The 23,147-nt window shown below is 40.0% G+C and overlaps 2 protein-coding genes across 2 annotated transcripts in view; both read left to right on the top strand.

Moving 5' to 3' along the window:
• ZSCAN23 (zinc finger and SCAN domain containing 23) overlaps positions 1-389 on the top strand; it is a 42,503-nt gene extending 42,114 nt beyond the window's left edge. The window contains exon 5 of the mRNA XM_055570956.1: positions 277-389. The gene's annotated coding sequence lies outside the window, so the exon portion shown is untranslated. The remainder of the gene's footprint in view (positions 1-276) is intronic.
• A 17,279-nt stretch (positions 390-17,668) lies between these two features.
• Positions 17,669-21,240, top strand: ZSCAN31 (zinc finger and SCAN domain containing 31). The gene is given in 5 exon segments (XM_055570955.1): positions 17,669-18,033; positions 18,189-18,662; positions 19,470-19,620; positions 20,142-20,298; positions 20,300-21,240. Coding segments are annotated over 4 exon segments (1,305 nt in total). The 5' UTR covers positions 17,669-18,033; positions 18,189-18,281; the 3' UTR covers positions 20,916-21,240.
• Positions 21,241-23,147: the final 1,907 nt, after the last annotated feature.

Raw genomic sequence — 23,147 nt, 5'->3', positions numbered from 1 at the left:
CTCTGATGGTTTACTGTTTGAGATTCTCAGAAGAGGGGAACCAAAGGGAAGAGGGTCATTGTCTTTCTCCCAAACCTGATTAGCTTAAACATTTAGGAAGTAAGAGTTTTGGCAGATAGTGCTGGATAATAATTTGCAGTCATTCCCACTCATTTATTTTTTAGCTTTCTGACAGAGTTCCTTTTTTCTTTCAGTGCATTACCAGGTAAGTGAATTTGGGGGTAAGAGCTAAATAAAATTCAGAGTTTCTGTTAATTGTGTTGTTTTATGCCTCAGGAAGAAGACTAGCTACAAGGAAATACTTCTGAAAAATCAATGTGAACCACAAGCTGGAGTGAATCTTCTTCTGAGCTCGCTTATTCCAGAATGGCAGTCCTCTTGCAGAAAAGACCTCTACTAGTGACTGATGGTAGAGGGCAGGGTTGTGCCTGTCCAAGAATCAGACTGGCACAGCAAAATCTTTCTTCAAATTTTAAGTTGTTGCTACCAGGAAATAGATACTTGAACCTCACAGGTCTGTCAGAAGATGGGTAGCTCTGCCCACAGATTCAGAGAGCAGAGATGCAGACCGAGGAGCAGGTGCTAAAGCAGGTCCTGACCTCTGCCTGGAGAACTGCAGACCTAGGGAGGATAATATCATCCAGAATGTGGAAAAAAATTATGCTGGAGAAGTTAAAGAGACAGCTTGATGGACAAGCCTTAAAGCGGGAAGGGTTGGGAGGATGATTTATGGCTTGAGTAGTGAAAGGAATAACATAGAAAGCAGCAAAACCGAACTAAAGGACCCATCAGATGTATTTGGAGCCATAACCCTGTATCACCTTCATGGGCTTTAATTCCCCTGGCTATTCATGTACACCTCTGGAACCTTCTCTCTCTATATTGGGTTTTTATTGTTGTTGGTGTATGAGTATTTTTACTGAGGGACTAGCTTCATATTCAATTTTCCAAGACCATCTCTTCATCCCATTGCTTTTAGGGTCCAGGTAGAACAAGGATAGAACAAGATACACTTTTGGCAAGATAGTACCCTGGAATCAGAAGTGTCACGTCCAGCCTGTTAAAATGCTTAGTTTTACTCTCACAGTATTGCCTTATGAAGTGAAAAGCAGATGAGAAAGCAAATCTGCTGAGAAAGAAGACATCTTTGAAAGGCAGCTTTTTAGAACTATTGTAAGTAGTATCTTGTCCCTGGGAACCGTGCACCTACCCATCTCCTCATTGCCCAATTCTTTAGGTAGAAGCTGTTATTCATATTTGTGGAGGTGTTTGTGTTTTGTTGTTTTGACTTTTTCAACTTCTTTAGCTTCAAAATGTTTTTCTTCTTATCTTTTAATCCTGAATATTACTTGAAAAAGTTATTTTCCCCACTGTAATTTTTCCAGTTTACTTATTTCCCCACATCAAAATAGTATGGATTTTTTTTTATGTTAACATTTTTTTTTAATTTTATTTTATTTTTAGACTTTACATAACTGTATTAGTTTTGCCAAATATCAAAATGAATCCGCCACAGGTATACATGTGTTCCCCATCCTGAACCCTCCTCCCTCCTCCCTCCCCATTCCATCCCTCTGGGTCGTCCCAGTGCACCAGCCCCATGCATCCAGTATCGTGCATCGAACCTGGACTGGCACTCGTTTCATACATGATATTTTACATGTTTCAATGCCATTCTCCCAAATCTTCCCACCCTCTCCCTCTCTCACAGAGCCCATAAGACTGTTCTATACATCAGTGTCTCTTTTGCTGTCTCGTACACAGGGTTATTGTTACCATCTTTCTAAATTCCATATATATGCGTTAGTATACTGTATTGGTGTTTTTCTTTCTGGCTTACTTCACTCTGTATAATAGGCTCCAGTTTCATCCACCTCATTAGAACTGATTCAAATGTATTCTTTTTAATGGCTGAGTAATACTCCATTGTGTATATGTACCACAGCTTTCTTATCCATTCATCTGCTGATGGACATCTAGGTTGCTTCCATGTCCTGGCTATTATAAACAGTGCTGCGATGAACATTGGGGTATACGTGTCTCTTTCCCTTCTAGTTTCCTCAGTGTGTATGCCCAGCAGTGGGATTGCTGGATCATAAGGCAGGTCTATTTCCAGTTTTTTAAGGAATCTCCACACTGTTCTCCATAGTGGCTGTACTAGTTTGCATTCCCACCAACAGTGTAAGAGGGTTCCCTTTTCTCCACACCCTCTCCAGCATTTATTGCTTGTAGACTTTTGGATCGCAGCCATTCTGACTGGTGTGAAATGGTACCTCATAGTGGTTTTGATTTGCATTTCTCTGATAATGAGTGATGTTGAGCATCTTTTTATGTGTTTGTTAGCCATCTGTATGTCTTCTTTGGAGAAATGTCTATTTAGTTCTTTGGCCCATTTTTTGATTGGGTCATTTATTTTTCTGGAGTTGAGCTATAGGAGTTGGTTGTATATTTTTGAGATTAGTTGTTTGTCAGTTGCTTCATTTGCTATTATCTTCTCCCATTCTGAAGGCTGTCTTTTCACCTTGCTAATAGTTTCCTTTGATGTGCAGAAGCTTTTAAGGTTAATTAGGTCCCATTTGTTTATTTTTGCTTTTATTTCCAATATTCTGGGAGGTGGGTCATAGAGGATCCTGCTGTGATGTATGTCAGAGAGTGTTTTGCCTATGTTCTCCTCTAGGAGTTTTATAGTTTCTGGTCTTACGTTTAGATCTTTAATCCATTTTGAGTTTATTTTTGTGTATGGTGTTAGAAAGTGTTCTAGTTTCATTCTTTTACAAGTGGTTGACCAGAGTTCCCAGCACCACTTGTTAAAGAGATTGTCTTTAATCCATTGTATATTCTTGCCTCCTTTGTCAAAGATAAGGTGTCCATATGTGCGTGGATTTATCTCTGGGCTTTCTATTTTGTTCCATTGATCTATATTTCTGTCTTTGTGCCAGTACCATACTGTCTTGATAACTGTGGCTTTGTAGTAGAGCCTGAAGTCAGGTAGGTTGATTCCTCCAGTTCCATTCTTCTTTCTCAAGATCGCTTTGGCTATTCGAGGTTTTTTGTTTTTCCATACAAATTGTGAAATTATTTGTTCTAGCTCTGCGAAGAATGCTGTTGGTAGCTTGATAGGGATTGCATTGAATCTATAGATTGCTTTGGGTAGTATACTCATTTTCACTATATTGATTCTTCCAATCCATGAACATGGTATTATATTTCTCCATCTGTTAGTGTCCTCTTTGATTTCTTTCACCAGTGTTTTATAGTTTTCTATATATAGGTCTTTAGATTCTTTAGGTAGATATATTCCTAAGTATTTTATTCTTTCCGTTGCAATGGTGAATGGAATTGTTTCCTTAATTTCTCTTTCTGTTTTCTCATTATTAGTGTATAGGAATGCAAGGGATTTCTGTGTGTTGATTTTATATCCTGCAACTTTACTATAGTCATTGATTAGTTCTAGTAATTTTCTGGTGGAGTCTTTAGGGTTTTCTATGTAGAGGATCATGTCATCTGCAAACAGTGAGAGCTTTACTTCTTCTTTTCCAATTTGGATTCCTTTTATTTCTTTTTCTGTTCTGATTGCTGTGGCCAAAACTTCCAAAACTATGTTGAATAGTAATGGTGAAAGTGGGCACCCTTGTCTTGTTCCTGACTTTAGAGGAAATGCTTTCAATTTTTCACCATTGAGGATAATGTTTGCTGTGGGTTTGTCATATATAGCTTTTATTATGTTGAGGTATGTTCCTTCTATTCCTGCTTTCTGGAGAGTTTTGATCATAAATGGATGTTGAATTTTGTCAAAGGCTTTCTCTGCATCTATTGAGATAATCATATGGTTTTTATTTTTCAATTTGTTAATGTGGTGTATTACATTGATTGATTTGCGGATACTGAAGAATCCTTGCATCCCTGGGATAAAGCCCACTTGGTCATGGTGTATGATCTTTTTATTGTGTTGTTGGATTCTGATTGCTAGAATTTTGTTAAGGATTTTTGCATCTATGTTCATCAGTGATATTGGCCTGTAGTTTTCTTTTTTTGTGGCATCTTTGTCAGGTTTTGGTATTAGGGTGATGGTGGCGTCATAGAATGAGTTTGGAAGTTTACCATCCTCTGCAATTTTCTGGAAGAGTTTGAGCAGGATAGGTTAGTTAGCTCTTCTCTAAATTTTTGGTAGAATTCAGCTGTGAAGCCGTCTGGACCTGGGCTTTTGTTTGCTGGAAGATTTTTTATTACAGTTTTAATTTCCGTGCTTGTGATGGGTCTGTTAAGATTTTCTATTTCTTCCTGGTCGAGTTTTGGAAAGTTGTACTTTTCTAAGAATTTGTCCATTTCTTCCTCGTTGTCCATTTTATTGGCATATAATTGTTGACAGTACTCTCTTATGATCCTTTGTATTTCTGTGTTGTCTGTTGTGATCTCTCCAGTTTCATTTCTAATTTTATTGATTTGATTTTTCTCCCTTTGTTTCTTGATGAGTCTGGCTAATGGTTTGTCAATTTTATTTATCCTTTCAAAGAACCAGCTTTTGGTTTTGTTGATTTTTGCTATGGTCTCTTTTGTTTCTTTTGCATTTATTTCTGCTCTAATTTTTAAGATTTCTTTCCTTCTACTAACCCTGGGGTTCTTCATTTCTTCCTTTTCTAGTTGCTTTAGGTGTAGAGTTAGGTTATTTATTTGACTTTTTTCTTGTTTCTTGAGGTGTGCCTGTATTGCTATGAACTTTCCCCTTAGGACTGCTTTTACCGTGTCCCACAGGTTTTGGGTTGTTGTGTTTTCATTTTCATTCGTTTCTATGCAAATTTTGATTTCTTTTTTGATTTCTTCTGTGATTTGTTGGTTATTCAGCAGCGTGTTGTTCAGCCTCCATATGTTGGATTTTTTAATAGTTTTTCTCCTGTAATTGAGATCTAATCTTACTGCATTGTGGTCAGAAAAGATGCTTGGAATGATTTCTATTTTTTTGAATTTACCAAGGCTAGCTTTATGGCCCAGGATGTGATCTATCCTGGAGAAGGTTCCATGTGCGCTTGAGAAGAAGGTGAAATTCATTGTTTTGGGATGAAATGTCCTATAGATATCAATTAGGTCTAACTGGTCTATTGTATCGTTTAAAGTTTGTGTTTCCTTGTTAATTTTCTGTTTAGTTGATCTATCCATAGGTGTGAGTGGGGTATTAAAGTCTCCCACTATTATTGTGTTATTGTTAATTTCTTCTTTCATACTTGTTAGCATTTGTCTTACATACTGCGGTGCTCCCGTGTTGGGTGCATATATATTTATAATTGTTATATCTTCTTCTTGGATTGATCCTTTGATCATTATGTAGTGACCATCTTTGTCTCTTTTCACAGTCTTTGTTTTAAAGTCTATTTTATCTGATACGAGTATTGCTACTCCTGCTTTCTTTTGGTCCCTATTTGCATGGAAAATCTTTTTCCAGCCCTTCACTTTCAGTCTGTATGTGTCCCCTGTTTTGAGGTGGGTCTCTTGTAGACAACATATGTAGGGGTCTTGTTTTTGTATCCATTCAGCCAGTCTTTGTCTTTTGGTTGGGGCATTCAACCCATTTACGTTTAAGGTAATTACTGATAAGTATGACCCCGTTGCCATTTACTTTATTGTTTTGGGTTCGAATTTATACACCATTTTTGTGTTTCCTGTCTAGAGAATATCCTTTAGTATTTGTTGGAGAGCTGGTTTGGTGGTGCAGAATTCTCTCAGCTTTTGCTTGTCTGAAAAGCTTTTGCTTTCTCCTTCATACTTGAATGAGATCCTTGCTGGGTACAATAATCTAATAGTATGGATTTTTGAAACTAATTTACCTGTTGCTTCAAGTTAACTTTTATTATATGCCATTGCTTGTGGATCCGCTTAACAAACATTTATGGAACATTTTGTTTGTTTATAGTAGTGGCCTCAATACATTTCATTTGGTATAAATGGTACTTATAATTACCCTTTAGCAAATTAAATTTCTCTTGGTTTCGTGATATTCTCTTTTTTTCATGTGTGGATTCAAACTGATCTCTTCTTAACTTTTTTGATTATACTTTCCTGATTCTTTGTCACATTTTGTGAGAAAATTCTCCATGCTCTTCCAGTTTCTTTCTTCCCAGCTCTTGCTTCTCAAACTGGAACCTCATATGCCTTCTTGGGTATTTTTCAAAACTGAGTTGGCAGTTTAGGAAACCTGAAAAAGCATGCACTTTAGGTAAAACTGAGTTTTATCTTTATCACTGTTTCTCATAATTAATCTCATGATCTCAGGAGAAGAGACAACTGACATTTGAATTGTCTGTGCATTTTTTTAGATGGAGTTACTGAGAATGAAAATAAGGACTTGTCTCCAACACATATAAAAATCTGAAGATGCTGTAATGTGGGGGGAGTCTGCAGAATTACACCAGTGCAGTAAGTTAGTAAAAGTTTTAGTCACTGGTGAGTCATTACTCACCATTAGGGAACACATATCAAAGAAAATGCTTGAGAACAACATGTTTGTAAAGGCTTTTGTTTACAGTGGGTCCCTCCTTTCCCACTAGGAAATCTATCACAAAGGAAATGCTGTCAGTATAAAGAATGTGGGAAAGCCATATTTGACTTTAGAAAATCTGCAAAAGCGAGAAACCGCATACATGTGATGACTGTAAGGAGGCCTTCATTCATCATGGAAACCTTCTAGAACATTATGTGAAGGAAGCAAAAAGAAAGGCCTTCAGCCAGAAGTCAAAACTGACTGCACTATAGATTCTACATGGGAGACAGATCTACTAAATGTGATGAATATGGAAATGTTTTCCATGGAATCATAGCATTATTCAGCATTGGGGAGAAGATCACACTAAAGAAAAACTGAGTGTCATGGGTTTGGAAAAGTCTTCAGAGGTTGGACCTTAGAAAATATCAGGGAGTCCATATTAGAGAGGCTCTTATAAATGAGAAGATTGTAGGAAGTTATATGGACAGATATCAAGCCTCAACAATAGAGTCTCCATGATACTGGAAAATTCATATAATTAATGTAAATGGGCAAGATGTATGGGGAATGGATATCTTAAATTGCCCATTGTAGCCACAAAGAACATTCAGTGAATTTCTCAAGTCAAGAAAAGGGAAAGTCATAAGTTCTTTTTGCTCCTGAAAGGTCTATAAATATGAACAATCAGGAGTTTTGAAATGAAGATGTTTACCTGCATCCCTGGACTTGTGCTACTGTCTCTAAGATGACTGTTGGGGACATGGTATTTTGCCATGCCCACTCTAATCTCACATCTTAAATTCATTCAAGTGTAGATAATATTGTCTACTGCTTGTTGTAAATTAATTTTTATGGGCTAAATAGGCTTGTATGAGTACCCCAGGACATAAAAATGACATTTTTAAAGCTTCAGTAAGCATAGTAAAAGGAACCACGTCATTGAATTGTTAGTACTTTTTAAAATTTGGCATTGCTTCTGTGTTCTAACACAAGGCCATAGAGGTGTCGATCACAGAGTATATATTTCCCAGCTTGGTTTTTTTTTTAAAGATAGAAAGTGATATTTCACATATAGCTTTGACAGATAATAGGTTATTTTCTTTTATAGATAACACAATATAATATCCTGGAGGCTAATATTTTGAAGTAACATTACTTTCAGTTCTAAAACCTACAGGATAAAAGAGGAAATAATCTAAGCTGTTCTTCAGCAATTTGGCAGTATAGCCCAATCTCTATGAGAATGAAGCTTATGGATTTTATAGTAGGTCATTAAATATAGGAACCACAGATTTCAAAAAATTGCAATGATTATTTCACAGTTAGGAGTTTATATCTGCTGCAAATGCCTGAATTTTCTGAGTAGATACTATAGTCACTTATTTTAAAAGACAGACTGCATTCTATTAAAGACTTTTTCAGCATTATAGAAACTACATTTTCCACTTAATTTTATTATCACCTTGTATTACATGAAAGGATTTCCTAATATTGAACCAACCTTGCATTCCTGGAATAAATTTCACTTAGTCATGGTGTTTTCTTAATGTGTTAATGGGTTCTACTTGCTAATACTTTATTTAGTGTATTTTTACTCAGTATTCATATAAAAAGGTGTCATCTTTTAGATCTGTCATTTTATTCTACATTCATGGTTAGGTTTTAATTTTACTACATCATAAAAAAAACTTTAAGTTTTTGTTCTTTTTTGTTTGTTTTTAATGTTCTAGTACCATTTGTAAAGCATTGAAATTATCTTGTATTTGAAAGTTGAATTCTGATGTAAAACTATCTGGGGTGGGTGCTTTTTTGTGGGAAAAAATGCTATTTATGTAATTGAAATCATACAGAGTATATTCTTTGACCATAATGGTACCAAACTATGAAATAACAGTAAGACAACAGAAAACTCTCCAAACATTTGGAAACTAAGGAAAATATTTCTAAATAATGCCCTGGTCAGGAAGGAACTCTCAAAGGAATTTTAAAATACATAAATTGAAGGGAAATAAGTACAACCTATGACAAGATGTGAGACACAGCTAAAGAAATGTTGAGAAGGAAAATTATAGCACTAAATGAGAAGGAAAATTATAGCACTAAATGCTTATATTAGAAAAAGAATAGTCTGAAATCAATAATTGAAGTTCCTGCTTCAAGAAACTAAAGATCAAGAGCAAAATAAAACCAAGGCAGTAGAAAGAAGAAAATAATAACGATAATAGCAGAAATTAATGAAACTGAGAATAGGAAAACAGGAGAAAAATCAGCAAAACATAAGCTGTCTCTTCAAAAAATTTTTCCAATAAAATATAAACTTTTAATAAAGTCAACAAGATTAAAAGACAAGATACAAATCACTAGTAACAGGAATGAACATGGGATATCACTACAGATCTTGCATTATTTATTAAAAGCTTCATGAGGGCAGACTGAACAACTTTGCATTTGTAACTCTGACAACTAGAACAACAGAAAACAAAGATCATGGCATCTGGTCCCATCACTTCATGGGAAATAGATGGGGAAACAGTGGAAACAGTGTCAGAGTTTATTTTTTGGGGCTCCAAAATCACTGCAGTTGGTGATGGCAGCCATGAAATTAAAAGACGCTTACTCCTTGGAAGAAAAGTTATGACCAACCTAGATAGCATATTCAAAAGCAGAGACATTACTTTGCCAACAAAGGTCCGTCTAGTCAAGGCTATGGTTTTTCCTGTGGTCATGTATGGATGTGAGAGTTGGACTATAAAGAAAGCTGAGCACCGAAGAATTGATGCTTTTGAACTGTGGTGTTGGAGAAGACTCTTGAGAGTCCTTTGTACTGCAAGGAGATCCAACCAGTCCATTCTGAAGGAGATCAGCCCTGGGATTTCTTTGGAAGGAATGATGCTAAAGCTGAAACTCCAGTACTTTGGGCACCTCATGCGAAGAGTTGACTCATTGGAAAAGACTCTGATGCTGGGAGGGATTGGGGTCAGGAGGAGAAGGGGACGACAGAGGATGATATGGCTGGATGGCATCACTGACTCGATGGACATGAGTCTGAGTGAACTCTGGGAGTTGGTGATGGACAGGGAGGCCTGGTGTGCTGCAATTCATGGGGTCGCAAAGAGTCGGACACGACTGAGCGACTGAACAGAAGAAAAGAAATTCAGGTGAATCCTTTTCCACATGTATCACACTGATAGGGTTTCTCACTCCTGGATGTTTTGATGCTTAATAAGGCTTCTATTCCTAGTGAAACTTCTCTCACATTCATTACATTCATAAGACACAGGAGCCTCAACATTTTCCCACTGCCTTTCCTTCCTTCCCTGACTCTCCTAGGTCTGTCAAGGGTCAGGATTCTAAAGGTTTTTAATCACTATGGATACACTGATGTCTCAGAAGATGTGAATTCCACATAAAGGCTTTGCCGCACATTTTGCACAGGTATGGCTTCTCCCTGGTGTGGATTTGTGATGTCCAAGGGGGTGGCTGCTCTGCCTAAAGGTTTAGCCCGCACACACTACACACAGAATTTAAGTAAGCAGGGTGACAATGTACAGCCTTAACGTACTTCTTTCCCAATTTTGAACCAGCCCATTGTTCCATGTCCGGTTCTAACTGTTGCTTCTTGCCCTGCATACAGGTTTCTCAGGAAATAGTTAAGGTGGTCTGGTATTCCCATCTCTTGAAGAATTTTCTACAGTTGGTTGTGATCCACACAGTCAACAACAGCATTAGTGTAGTCAATGAAGTAGAAGTACTTGTTTTCTGGAATTCTGTTGCCTTTTCTATGATCCAACGGATGTTGGCAATTTGATCTCTGGTTTCTCTGCCTTTTCTAAATCCATTTTAAATATCTGGAAGTTCTCAGTCATGTACTGTTGATGCCTAGCTTGAAGGATTTTGAGCATTACCTTGTTAGCATGTGAAATGAATGCAATCGTATGATAGTTTGAACATTCTTTGGCACTGCCCTTCTTTGGGATTGGAATGAAAACTGACCTTTTCCAATCCTGTGGCCACTGCTGAGTTTTCAAAATTTGCTAGCATATTGAGTGAAGCACTTTAACAAAGTCATCTTTTAGGATTTGAAATAGCTCAGCTAGAATTTATCACCTCCACTAGCTTTGTTTGTAGTAATGCTTCTTAAGGCCCACTTGACTTTGCATTCCAGTATGTCTGGCTCTAGGTGAGTGATCACACCATCGTGTAAAAGATCACTGCTAATCACAAAGAACAAATATCTCAAGTTAATGATTTTTGTGCTTTTCTATGAATGAAAAGATGCAAGAATCTAGGGTCATTGAAATTCTTCCTTAGATTTCCATCTTAATCATCTGCTGCTGCTGCGGCTAAGTTGCTTCAGTGGTGTCCAACTCTGCGACCCCATAGACGGCAGCCCCCCCCCCGCCCCCCCACCCCCCCCACCCTCGTCTCTGGGATTCTCCAGGCAAGAACACCGGAGTGGGTTGCCATTTCCTTCTCCAACGCATGAAAGTGAAAAGGGAAAGTGAAGTCGCTCAGTCATGTTCGACTCTTAGCGACCCCATGGACTGCAGCCCACCAGACTTCTCCATCCATGGGATTTTCCAGGCAAGAGTACTGGAGTGTCTTAATCATCTAGGGGCTCCTTTATCCAAGGCCCAGAACGCTTCATTCTGTTTTTCCCAGCTGTTGATGGGCAACTGCAGCAGGTTGAGACTTAACCCTTTGTATAACTAGATGATGTACAACATTCTGTTCTTTTTTACAGTGCATAACTGTTTTAAGGAATATGCTCAATTGTTTAAATAGTCCAAGATAATTGAACAAATTAATAAAAGAGTTTAGCAAGCTTGTAGAAGTTTTAAATTTTTATTTATTTATTTTTGGCTGTACTGGCTCTTTATTGCTGCACTCTGGCTTTCTCTAATTATGGTGAGCGAGGGGTACTCTTCTTTTAAGCTTCATAAGGGTCAAGACCTGTGTTCATTATTATTATGTCCAGTCCTTAGAGGGAACCTTTGACATAAAGAATGCTTTCAAAGAGAATCTGTTAAATGAATGGATTAAAAAAAAATTCAACTCCTTAACATATACTGTTCCTGCAGCATTTACTATGGTCCAGGTCAGTTCAGTTGCTCAGTCGTGTCCGACTCTTTGCGACCCCATGAATCGCAGCACGCCTGGCCTCCCTGTCCATCACCAACTCCCGGAGTCCACTCAAACTCATGTCCATCGAGTCGGTGATGCCATCGAGCCATCTCATCCTCTGTCGTCCCCTTCTCCTCCTGCCCCCAATCCCTCCCAGCATCAGGGTCTTTTCCAATGAGTCAACTCTTCGCATGAGGTGGCCAAACTATGGTCCAGGGACTATCCTAATCGACTTACATTTACTTCATTTTTCTTTCATTTCACATACAAACCAGCTGTACACTGGTTTCTGTGCCTGTACCTCTCCTTCGTTTATGTTCCTGTGTCTCTCCTGCTAGACTGCGATTCCAGAAAACAGAGTTTGAGAGTTAAAAACAAAAAACCCAACCACAGCTACCATCTCTCCTTTGTGGTGTTAAGGGGACCACAGTTAGGGGAGAGCCTCAGGAAGGAATGGATGGTAACAACCAGAACTGGAGGAACAATGAAGTCCCTTCCGGCCCTAACATTTTGCGTTGCTACGACCATTGACTTCTAGATGCTCGGAACCACTCAGCACAGAAATCTCGGGGGGCGGGGGTTTCCCCTCCTAGGGCTGTATTTCTGGCTCCGAGCTTTGTGATGAAGTAGTCACCAAGGGCATTAACCTCCGGAGCTCCTAGAGAGTACAATGCTTCTAGCAGGGAAAGGGCTGCTCGGCGACGGAGCTCGGGACGATGACGTACTTCCGGCCTTTGTAGGTTTTCTGAGTGATGCTGCCTGCGCGGCGGACCTGGAGCTCCCACGATCCCGAAGGTGAGTCTCTGGCACTTTGTTCCGACTCGCCTGCCCCAGGAAGATTAAGATCGGTGCCTTGGAATAGGTGAGGAGGGGACGTCTGCGCGGGCGTGGCCCCCGCCAGCCTCTCGTGGTCACCTGGACACACGCCTCGGGTAGAAGGAGGTCCCGCTCCTGCCCTCTCTGGAGTCGTGGGAGAAGACCCCCTTGTGGAGGCAGAGCTTTGTGACCAGACCCGAGGTGAGGAGGTGGAAGAGGGGCTTCCGGAACTTGCTTTCGCTCCCTGTCAAAAGCCCAAGTGTTAACATTAAACAGCATCGCATCTATTTTTTCTTTAAATATTTCAAAGTAAATTACAAGCATCGTGACCTGTCACCCTTAAATAGTTTCGTATGTGCATCTCTGAAACTTAAGGACATTTTACATACACAAATCATAACCCCGATATCAACACACCCAACTAAACGAAAGCGCATTCCCTGATATTACCTGACACCTACTGCATATTCGAATTTACCCTCGTTGTCCTACAAGTGTTTTCTGCAATTGGTTTACACCAACTAGGGTCCAATTAAAGACTATTCGTTGCATGTAGTTGAGTCTCTTAATTTAAAACAGTCCTATCCTTCCCTTGGGCTTCCCTGATGGCTCAGTGGTAAAGAAACTGCCTGCCAATATAGGAGATGTGGGTTCCACTTCTGGGTCGAAAAGGAAATGGCGACCCACTCCAGTATTCTTGCCTGGGAAATAAATCCCATAGACAGAGGAGCCTGGCGGGCTGTGGCCCATGGGGGTCTCAAAAGTCTTGGTCACAACTTAGCGACTAAATAAGAACAATAATCCTTCCCCTCCTTTCTCCCCACCCTATTGCCTGGTTGAAGGATATTCCAGTCCTTTCCTAGAGTATCTCCATTTCCGAATGTGCCAGTTTCCTCATAGTATTTAAGTTATTCATTTTTTCTTTGCCATTGTGATCAGTTTTCCTTTGGAATTTATTTTACAACGCAGGTGGTTTATTATTTTCATTGTCTCTTTGTAATTGCTAATATGCTGAAGCTAATAAAAAAGCTCAGGACTTCCCTGGCGGTCCAGCAGTTAGGACCTGGCGCTTGGAGTGCACAGGGCAGGTTAGAACCCAGGTGAAGGAACTAAGATCCCTGGGTAGCACACGTGTGGTGTCAGAAAAAAAAGAGAAACGCTCTTTTACACTCTTTCTGCCACCTCGTGGTTTTTTTAGTTCAATTAAGGAAGATGAGGACACTTCAGATTCTGTAATTGTATCACTCTTTTATCATATACTTGCTGCCTGACACATATAGGCACTTGGTGAATATTTTGGAAGTGAGTCCCCTTTGTGAATATCATGCAATACACAGAAACTGAATCTTGAATTTAGGATGAATTGCCCTACTTCCTTGTACACATCTTCAAGATTATGGCTTTCACTGTATTATAATTTTATCCCCATGAGTTATAAACTCCTGTGTATACCCAGCTCTCAGCACAGCTCGTAAATATCTGCCCAAAGATTGAAGCTCTTTTTTCAAACAAAAGTTAAGCTCTTTTGTCTTTCAGTTATGTTTTTTCAAAGTTAATTTGATGAATATATTGACATTATACCTAAGTGGCTGTCTTTTCGATCCAGTGCACTAGCCTCTACCTCCACTCCTTCAATGCTTGCCTTTTCTTCTTCCACTCTTGCCTCCATCTTCATTCCCTCAGCTCGCTTACTATCCAGTAGCAGAGCTTCTTAAAACATAAACCCAGCCTTGTCACTTACCCTTCAGTGGCTTTCCTGTGCATTTAGAATAAAAAATAAACTTCTATGTCCTGTCGGGGGTTTTGAACCGTTCTCTCCCTACAACCCACCTCTACTCTGCAGAGCTCAGTCCTTACTGTTCTTAGGGCTCGTTCTCTCCCTACAACCCACCTCTACTCTGCAGAGCTCAGTCCTTACTGTTCTTAGGGCTCATTAGCTACCTCACCTCTCATCATCCTATCTTAATAGGTCCTACATTTATTTGATAACTTGATGCTGGTTGGTTTTCCTCACAGTACTTATCACAACTGCTCATTATTTTATCTGCCTCCTTACTTTTGTTGTTGCTGTTAATTAATTTTTTTAAATCTTCCCCATTAGAGTGAAAGTTCCAGCAACACAGGGACTCCTTCTCCCTAGAACAGAGCCATGAAACAGGACAGCAGAAGGAATCAAATAGGAAAACTTTGAGTAGTTAATGTAAATGGCACCAAATTTATTGACTGTGTTTTGAAAATACAAGAGTCTTAAACCAGTTACAGAATTCAGTTTCTTTCAGTTGTAGAACTGAAGTCCATGATAAGACTAAGGTCTCCCTTTCCTTGCTGGCTGCCCCTGGGGACAGGTCTCAGCTTCTGGAGGCTGCCTGCATTCCTTTACAGGTGGCTCCCTCCATCAGCAAGTTAGTGGTTGTGAATCTAATCCTTCTCATGCTTCAACTCTCTGACTTCCTCTTCTGCTAAAAAAAAATTGCTGTTAAAGGAGTTATGTAGTGGGTTAGGCCCACCTAGAGACCTCCTAAGGTCAACTGATTGCTAAACTTAATTACATCTTAATAATACCTTTTTTCATGTAAACTAACAATCTTAAGGGACATGATAACATGATGAAGATCATAGGGCAATCTTAGAATTCTGCCTAACACAGTTCCACTCTTTATTTATTCTGCAAGTTGAGGGTTGAGGGACAGTTGGGTTATTTCTAGTTTGGAACTATTTTGAATAAAACTACTCTGAACATTCCTGTATTTTTAGCTTTTAGTGGGCATAAGCACTTATTTCTTTGGGGTATAAATCCAACAGTGGAATTACTGGGTCAGGGGGTACACAGACATCCATCTTGTCAAAAAATGTTGAGACCATCACTCAGTATCTGAAATGAAAAGACAGCTGAAGAGATCCTCTCACTAGGACCTAGGTACAGTCCTCACTAGGTACAGAAGAGGTTGCTGCTCTTACATAAGGGTTTTGAGAAACATGGGGTTCGGTGGGCTGACATCTGTGGAGGCATGGTTTCATGGGGCAAACTGTTGTTCATTAGTTGGCACTCAGAGCTGTTTATTTTAACAAGTCATTCCCGACTAACTGATTTTCGAAAGCTATGGGTTGTCACTAATTGATGGACTTACAAAAATGTGTTCTCTGAAATGAATTGTTAATTGAATAGATCAGTTCTGGACTACTTATACCACAGCTGCAGAACATTTTTATTCTCAAGCTTTAAGAGATAGTTCTAAATAATTTTCCAAAGTGGTTGTACCCATTAAAGTATCATACCAATGTATGAGAGTTCCATTTGTTTCAATTCCTTGTTGATTTACCCTTAAATTATAAGATGTGTATTTACTTTTAGAATTTTTAAAATGAAGTCTATTGTTCAGTATTTCTCCTGACACCAAAGGCATTAATACACTCCTTTTACTGAACTGACCATCTACCACATCTTGTTATTATAAAGAATTTTAATTTTATATTCCTCCCCTTTTGTGTAGTAAAACATTCTCATGTAAAAAATGTAATAAGGGCTATCTATTGAAAAATTCCACATCATACCTGCTCCCAACCACTTATTTCCCATTTCCAGGGACAAGTAATGTTGCTCAGGTATCCAAATATATATATGTATATTTTTTTTCTTCCCCTTTCCCTTTTGTTAATATTTTTCACAGTGGCTCTCTACTCTGCTTTTTTCACTAAATGGATCTTGCCCATCCTTTCATATCTGTACATAAAGAGCTTCCTCATTTTAAAAAACTGCATAGCAGTAGTTATGGATAACTATATGGATTACTATAATTTATTTACCTAGTCCCATCTTGGTGGTCATTTGGGTTGTTTCCAACCTTTGTCTCACAAACAGTGCTTTTATGTACATCATTTTACATGTGAGTGAGTAAATTGTTATACAAGAGATTTCCTCCCATAATCATTTAAATTTATCACCATATTTTGTCAGTTCTTGAGCTTATGTTGTTTCCTCTATTTCATACCTTCTTTCTGAGTTCACCTTTCTTTGCTGAACTCTATATCCTTTACTTACTCTCGTAGGAAGTGTTTGTGGGTTGTAAATGACTTCATTTTGCTCTATTTACTTATATTTAGCTCGGGGTAAATTCTGTGTTAACAGTCATTTCTCCACTCCGATTGCCTTCTAGACTCTGGTAGTGAGCACTTTGCTGTTTTCTTCATAGGTAATCTCTTTTCCTCTGGTAGCTATTAAGATTGTCTCTTTATTCTTTTCCTCTGGTAGCTATTAAGATTGTCTCTCTATCCACAATAGACTTCACTTTCACTCTATTATGTCTAGGTGTGCACTCCTGATCTGAGAGGTCAGGCCTTCATTTCTGGAAAATTCTTAATTTTTTCTCATCAACTATTATTTCTTAGTCATTCACTACATTCTTTTCTTCTGAAGTTCCTATATATTAATGTTGTAGTGTCTTAATATTTTATATTATAATATGTATATATATATAATATGTATGAAAGAGCAGTTAACATTAACTGCTCTTTCATATTTTTTAATATCCTGTTGCATTCAGAGTAAAGTCTCAGTATTCTCATAATCACTGTTACTCTTCAGCTGTGTCCATTCTGTTGTTTATCCTCTGATGCATGTTAAATGGGTTAGGGTTAGAGTCTGTTGTTTGCTTGGCCTGTGATGTTGAATCTCCTGCCAGCGCCCTTTCTCTGCCTGCCTAATTTCTGTTAGTTATTTCAGGCCCGATTCAAATGTACTTGCTTCTAAGCCACACTGTTTCACTGCTTCACGCTTTGTCAGAATTATGTTTTTCCTACTCTTTGCTCTGTAGACATTTGGTTAAAGCCTCTTGTTTCTTTTCTTTTTTAAATTTAATTAATTTGGCTGCCTTGGGTCTTAGTTGCGGCACTTGGGATCTTCTCTTTTGTTGCAGTATGCAGACTTCTAATTGTGGCATGTGGGCTCAGTTGCTCTGCAGCATGCAGGATCTTAGTTCCCTGACCAGGGATTGAACCCACATCCCCTGCACTGCAAGGCAGATTCTTAACCCTTGGACTACAAGGGAAGTCCCTTTGTTTATTTTTTTGGAATAAGTACTTTATTTCAAATGACTCAAGAATCAGAAAAAATATAGAGGGTATTATGTGAAAAGTAAAATGTCCTTCCTGTCTTATCCTAGGTCCCTTCCCAGAGGCCATCCTTCTGTAATAGTTTTTCATTGCCATAGTAATGTGGTGTAACAAACAGTTACAAGTCTTTGGCAGGATAACAACAATAAACATTTATTTAGTACATGAGTCTGTGGCATTTGGTGATCTAGGCAGCACTTACTTGTACATCTGCAGTCAGCTGTGAGCTCGGCAGATCTCAGCTGGAGTCACTCACATGTTGGGGCGGGGCGGGAGGAGGGGAGGTTATCTGGCTGTTAGGTGACCTAGGATGGTTTCATCTGCTCCATCTGAAAGCCAGTATATCCTCTTAGCAGTTAAAGAAGACACGGGCGTGCAAGAGCAATCACACTAGCTTCTGTCCCACTTGTTAGTATTACACTGGCCAAGTCAGGTCATGTGTTGAACCCAGAATCACAGCAGGAGCACACAACAAAGTCCATGTCTACAGGGAAGGGTGAAGAAATGGGGTCAGTAATGTTTTCTGCCATATGCCTTTTTTTAAATTTCAGTTTCTAAACATACATATGTATACCTTTTATAAACATGAATGATAGCATGATATTATTATTCTTATACTGTTTTTTTCCCCATTATTTCATTAAGACATAATTTTTCTCATCAGGTGTATCCTCCTGAAGAAGATTAAATCAGAGGATCTTAAATCAGTTACACCTCCACCCCAGGCTGGATTGAGCCCTTCTAAATTAATCCCAGGATGGCTTCAGCAGGGGAACAGGATGGACTTAAGATTGTGAAGGTGGAGGAAGACCCTATCTGGGACCAAGAACCCTACCTTCAAGAGAACAACTTTTCTGGCCAGGAAGCCTCCCGCCAACTTTTTAGACACTTTTGTTACCAAGAGACTCCTGGTCCCCGAGAAGCACTGAGCCGGCTTTGGGAACTCTGTCATCAGTGGCTGAGGCCTGACACACATACCAAGGAGCAAATCCTGGAGCTCCGGGTGCTCGAGCAGTTCCTGACCATCCTGCCTGAGGAGCTCCAGGCCTGGGTATGTGAGTACCATCCCGAGAGTGGGGAGGAGGCAGTGGCTGCAGTTGAAGACCTGGAGCGAGAGCTCAGTGAACCAGAGAACCAGGTGAGAGGAGGAAGATGGTCTTCTGGACATAGAATATGAAATGAAGGGTGAAGTTTGGTGACCAAGGTTGGTTGGTTGTAGCCACATGTATTAGTTCTCTGTTGCTGGGTAACAAGTAATCCCCTAAGCTTTAATGGCTTAAAAAAAACAAATACTACCTCCCAGTTTCTGAGTCAGGTTTTGGGAGCCACTTAGGAGGATCTCTCATGAGGTTGCAATGAAGATGTCAACCAAGATTATAGTCCCCTGAAAACCTACTGCAGCTGGTGGATCCACTTTCAAGATAGTTCACTCCCATGGTTGCTGGTAGGCGGCCTTGGCTCCTCACTGGTTGTTGGCAGGGGTCTTTACTGGGTTTCTCCTCAGGGCTCATTGAGTGTCCTCACAACATGTCAGTTGGCTTCTCTGAGAGAGAGACAGAAATAGAGGAAGAGAGGATAAGGGTGAATCCTCACGTTTTTATGACTTAGTCTCAGAAGTTATATACAATGACTTCTGCCATACATTCTATTCAGTAGAAATGAGCCATTTTAAGTACAGCTCTCACTCAAGGGGAGAGAAATCAGACTCCACCTTTTAGTGGAAATAATGTTGAAGAGCTTACAAACATATTTTAAACCATCACACCTCATTGGGCCACTCTTTTCTCCCCCTTCTGCTTTTGGGTGTGGAATTAAACTCTGGGCTTTCCACTGTGCAATTGCATAAAATGTCTCATACAGTTCCATATGATCTCTCTCATTGAGTGTGAGTCCAGGTTCCAGTAGTCCTCCTCTTATGAACCCAAATATACCTACCTGCCTTTAGGCCCCAGATTGTGAACATGGACTTGCTGAAATGCTCTCAGGGGATGCAGTGCATTTGAAGGCCAAGGAGGAATCAACAGCTTTCCAGCTTCAGTCCATGGTGATGCAGCTCAAATGTGAATCTTTTGGGGTCCACAAATTTGGAGAACAAGGTAAGGACGTTTTCAGGTCCATTCAGAGGATCTCTGGTGGTCCAATATAGGGTAATAGTTGAGACTGTGGACTCTGGGGCCAAATTGTGTCAGTTGGAATTTAAGCACTGCTACTTAGAAGCTATGTGACATTGAACAAGTCAAGTAACTTTCTGTGCCTTCAGTTTATGCATCTGTAAAATGGAAATAATGAGAGTACAGAGTCAGAGTCATTTGAAGATATTAATATATATAAAACATTTAGAGCAGCACCTGCTTTGTAGTAAGCCCTTCACAGTGCCTGCTTGCGTACATCTTCTCTGGAAGCCTCACCTTGTCTGGGTGACCTCCAGCCATTTCAGCAGGTGCTGGTTACCCCTTACTTTGTCTCCATATCTCAATTTAGGTTGTTACATTACACTGCCAGTTTTAGGATCCAAAATTGGATCCTAAATATTTGACATGAATCTTCCTCTTTCCCATCCTATGGTTATACTCTTTCATAAAGGAAAAAAATGACATTTATTTATTTATTATTCTAGATGGTGAAACTGTACTTAAAAACCAGGACTTGACATCAAAACAGGAAGTCTTAAAAGAAATGGAACATTTTGAGAATAGCAGACTCCAAAGAGATATTCCTTTAGATTCTAAATATAGAGAAATGTGTAAACATGAGAGCAGGGAAGAGAAACAGCGGACAGCCCACTGGAGAGGGACGTCACAAGTGCAGCGAGTGTGGGAAAAGCTTTACTCAGAGTTCAGTTCTCATTCAGCACCAGAGAATCCACACTGGGGAGAAGCCATATGAATGTGAAGCATGTGGAAAGACCTTCAGCCAGAGGTCAGGCCTGATTGAACATCAGCGGAGCCACACTGGAGAGAAACCCTATCAGTGTAAGGACTGCGGGAAAGCTTTCCGTGCCAGCAATGGCCTCATTAGACACAGAAGGATCCACACAGGGGAAAAACCATATGAATGTGAAGAGTGTGGGAAAACCTTCCGCCTGAGCTCGTACCTTGTTCAGCATCAGAGGATACACACTGGAGAGAAGCGCTATCACTGTAATGAATGTGGGAAAGCCTTCAGTCAGAATGCAGGGCTTTTCCAGCATCTCCGAATCCACACTGGTGAGAAACCCTATCAGTGCAGTCAGTGCAGTCAAAGCTTTAGTAGGCGAACGCTCCTTATAAAACATCAGAGAAGCCACACTGGAGAGAGACCGTATGAGTGTGATGAGTGTGGGAAAGCTTTCAGTCATCACTGCAACCTCAGTAGGCATTTTAGAGTCCATACTGTTGTCAAACTGGACTAAACTAACCCTATGGACCGCCAGGGCCCTTCAGTGAGGTGATCCTTGGGAAAGTAAGATATTCAAATGGCTTATTTTGCTCTTAGGAAATTTGTTTTGGAATGCATGGCTTTTTTTGCAGACCATGTGCTGCTGTTTCCTGAGTGGTTGACTGTGGGTGTGAGCATGTGGGCACTTGCTGGGCAGCTTCCTTCTTCCCTATCCCTTGGTTCATTTCTAACAATTTCCCTTAAAGCAACCAAATCTTACCAGGCTTGATTCCTGGTCAGGGAACTAGATCCCACATGCCATGTGATGAGGCCAATAATAATAAACCCTTTGCAATGTTCCTGTTTTATTCATAGCCTTTTTTGTCACAGGCTTTCGAAGTTTAGCCATGTGGAAGGCCACTGTAAGCAGCATGATTGAGATTATAAAGAAACGGAGCCTCTGACCTCAGGCAGCTTACGCTTACCTGGGGAGACCAGCAGGTCCAAGCCATTTACTGTCAGGGTTAAACACACAAGTCTGGCACCACACTGTCCAGGTTCAGTACCTGCCTCTCCATCTGTGAGCTCTGTGACCTTGGGCAGTTTAATTAAATGTCCCTATGCTACAGTCTCCCTATCTATAAATATAATAGGGGATAAGAGTACCCTTCTCATAGGATACATGAGATTAATACAGATTTGTAAAGCACTGAAAATATAACTCAATAAATGTACACTGTGATTTACCTAAGAAATACCATCTCATGAATGTAGGTGGAATTTTAAGTATCCTGTTTGAACTAAATGGAATGTTAAATGCCTCTGCTGACAATCTCACTATAGTTTTCTCCACCATCAAAATGTTAATCATCAGAATTTCAAAAGAAAGGAACTAAAAGTTCAACTTAAAAATATACCGTGCTAAGTATGTCTTCAAAGTTTGTTTTAAAAAAGTTAAGCCTATATATGTGTATATATATATATATGTAAAAAATATATATGTGTATATATATTTGGTTTTCCTTATAGCTTGGGGACCATAACAACAACAAAAACTAAAATTCCTTGACTGTTTCATTTGGAAACAGAACATTAGCTAAATGCAGACTATTTAAAATAGTGCTTTTTTTTTTTTTAGCCTTACTTCAGGGCATGCAGGATCTTAATTCCCTGACCAGGGATGGAACTTCATGCCCCCTACAGTAGAAGCATGGAGGCTTAAACACTGGACCACCAGGGAAGTCCCCAGAACAGTGCTTATTGAATTTTAGAGTATCTACAAATCATCTGGAATCTTGTTAAAATAGATTCTAATTCAAAAGGTAATGGTGGAGCCCAGGAATCTGCATTTTCAACAAACTCCCAGTGATGCTGATGCTGCTGGTTCATGGAGCACATTTGAATATCAGGACCCCAGACAGTCCTGATGGTCCTTCTACAGCTAGAGGTGTCAGGCAAATCCATTTCCTTCTCATCCTCCCACTGCAACCCCTATGTCTGCATGCTCCCCACTGCCAGCCCCACCCTCAGAGGAGTGAGATGCCCTGAAGTGCAATGGGCAGGTGGCTGAGGTGGTTGGGAAACCAGGCAGCATTCTCTGCTCTGCACAGGCAGATTCATCACTTGGGAAGTCTAAGTGTTCCTGTAAATGTTTGCTTTAGGAAAAAGCCGCTGCTCCAGAGCTTCCGCTATGCCTCCTCTCTTCCCTTCACAGGAACTCCCAGGGTGAGGGGAAAAGAACTGTCCATGTTTTACAAGCACAGTGCAGACCTGCAGTCCTCCCTGCCCCCGCCCCCTGCAGCATCTCTGGACACAAGGACAAGGACTCAGCGGCCTGTCCTTAGCTAGGGTGCTACTACAGACCACACTCACCTTCAACACAGACCTTCAGTTTCGTCCCTCTGAGATTCCAGCCCCAGGGCTCAGACAGCCCTTTCCTGTCTCACCTTTCCAGAAAGGCAAAGAAAAGCCCACAAAGGAGAAAGCAGCCATAAAAGAGAGGCGCAAGGCATAAAGAAGAAGAGCACAGGGGAGGAGAGGAGAGATGGGAGGAAAGGGCCTGATAGGGCAGGCCTGCGACCTAAGGAAACCAAAGGGAGAATTGGGGGATGTTGCTTTTTTTTCAGTTTCTCTTTCATCAGTCTAGTCCAAAGTGTTCTAGTCGCTGATAACACACTCCGGCATTCAGCCTTAAGATGGTGATATGAAGGATTTTCACTGCCTGTGAGCAGAGGAGCATCTAGAAAAGAAGGGAAGTTCAGGCAGT

Source organism: Bubalus kerabau, chromosome 3 (assembly GCF_029407905.1).
Source record: "Bubalus kerabau isolate K-KA32 ecotype Philippines breed swamp buffalo chromosome 3, PCC_UOA_SB_1v2, whole genome shotgun sequence".
Classification (NCBI taxonomy): Eukaryota; Metazoa; Chordata; class Mammalia; order Artiodactyla; family Bovidae; genus Bubalus; species Bubalus kerabau.
This window is presented reverse-complemented; position numbering and strand designations above follow the sequence as displayed.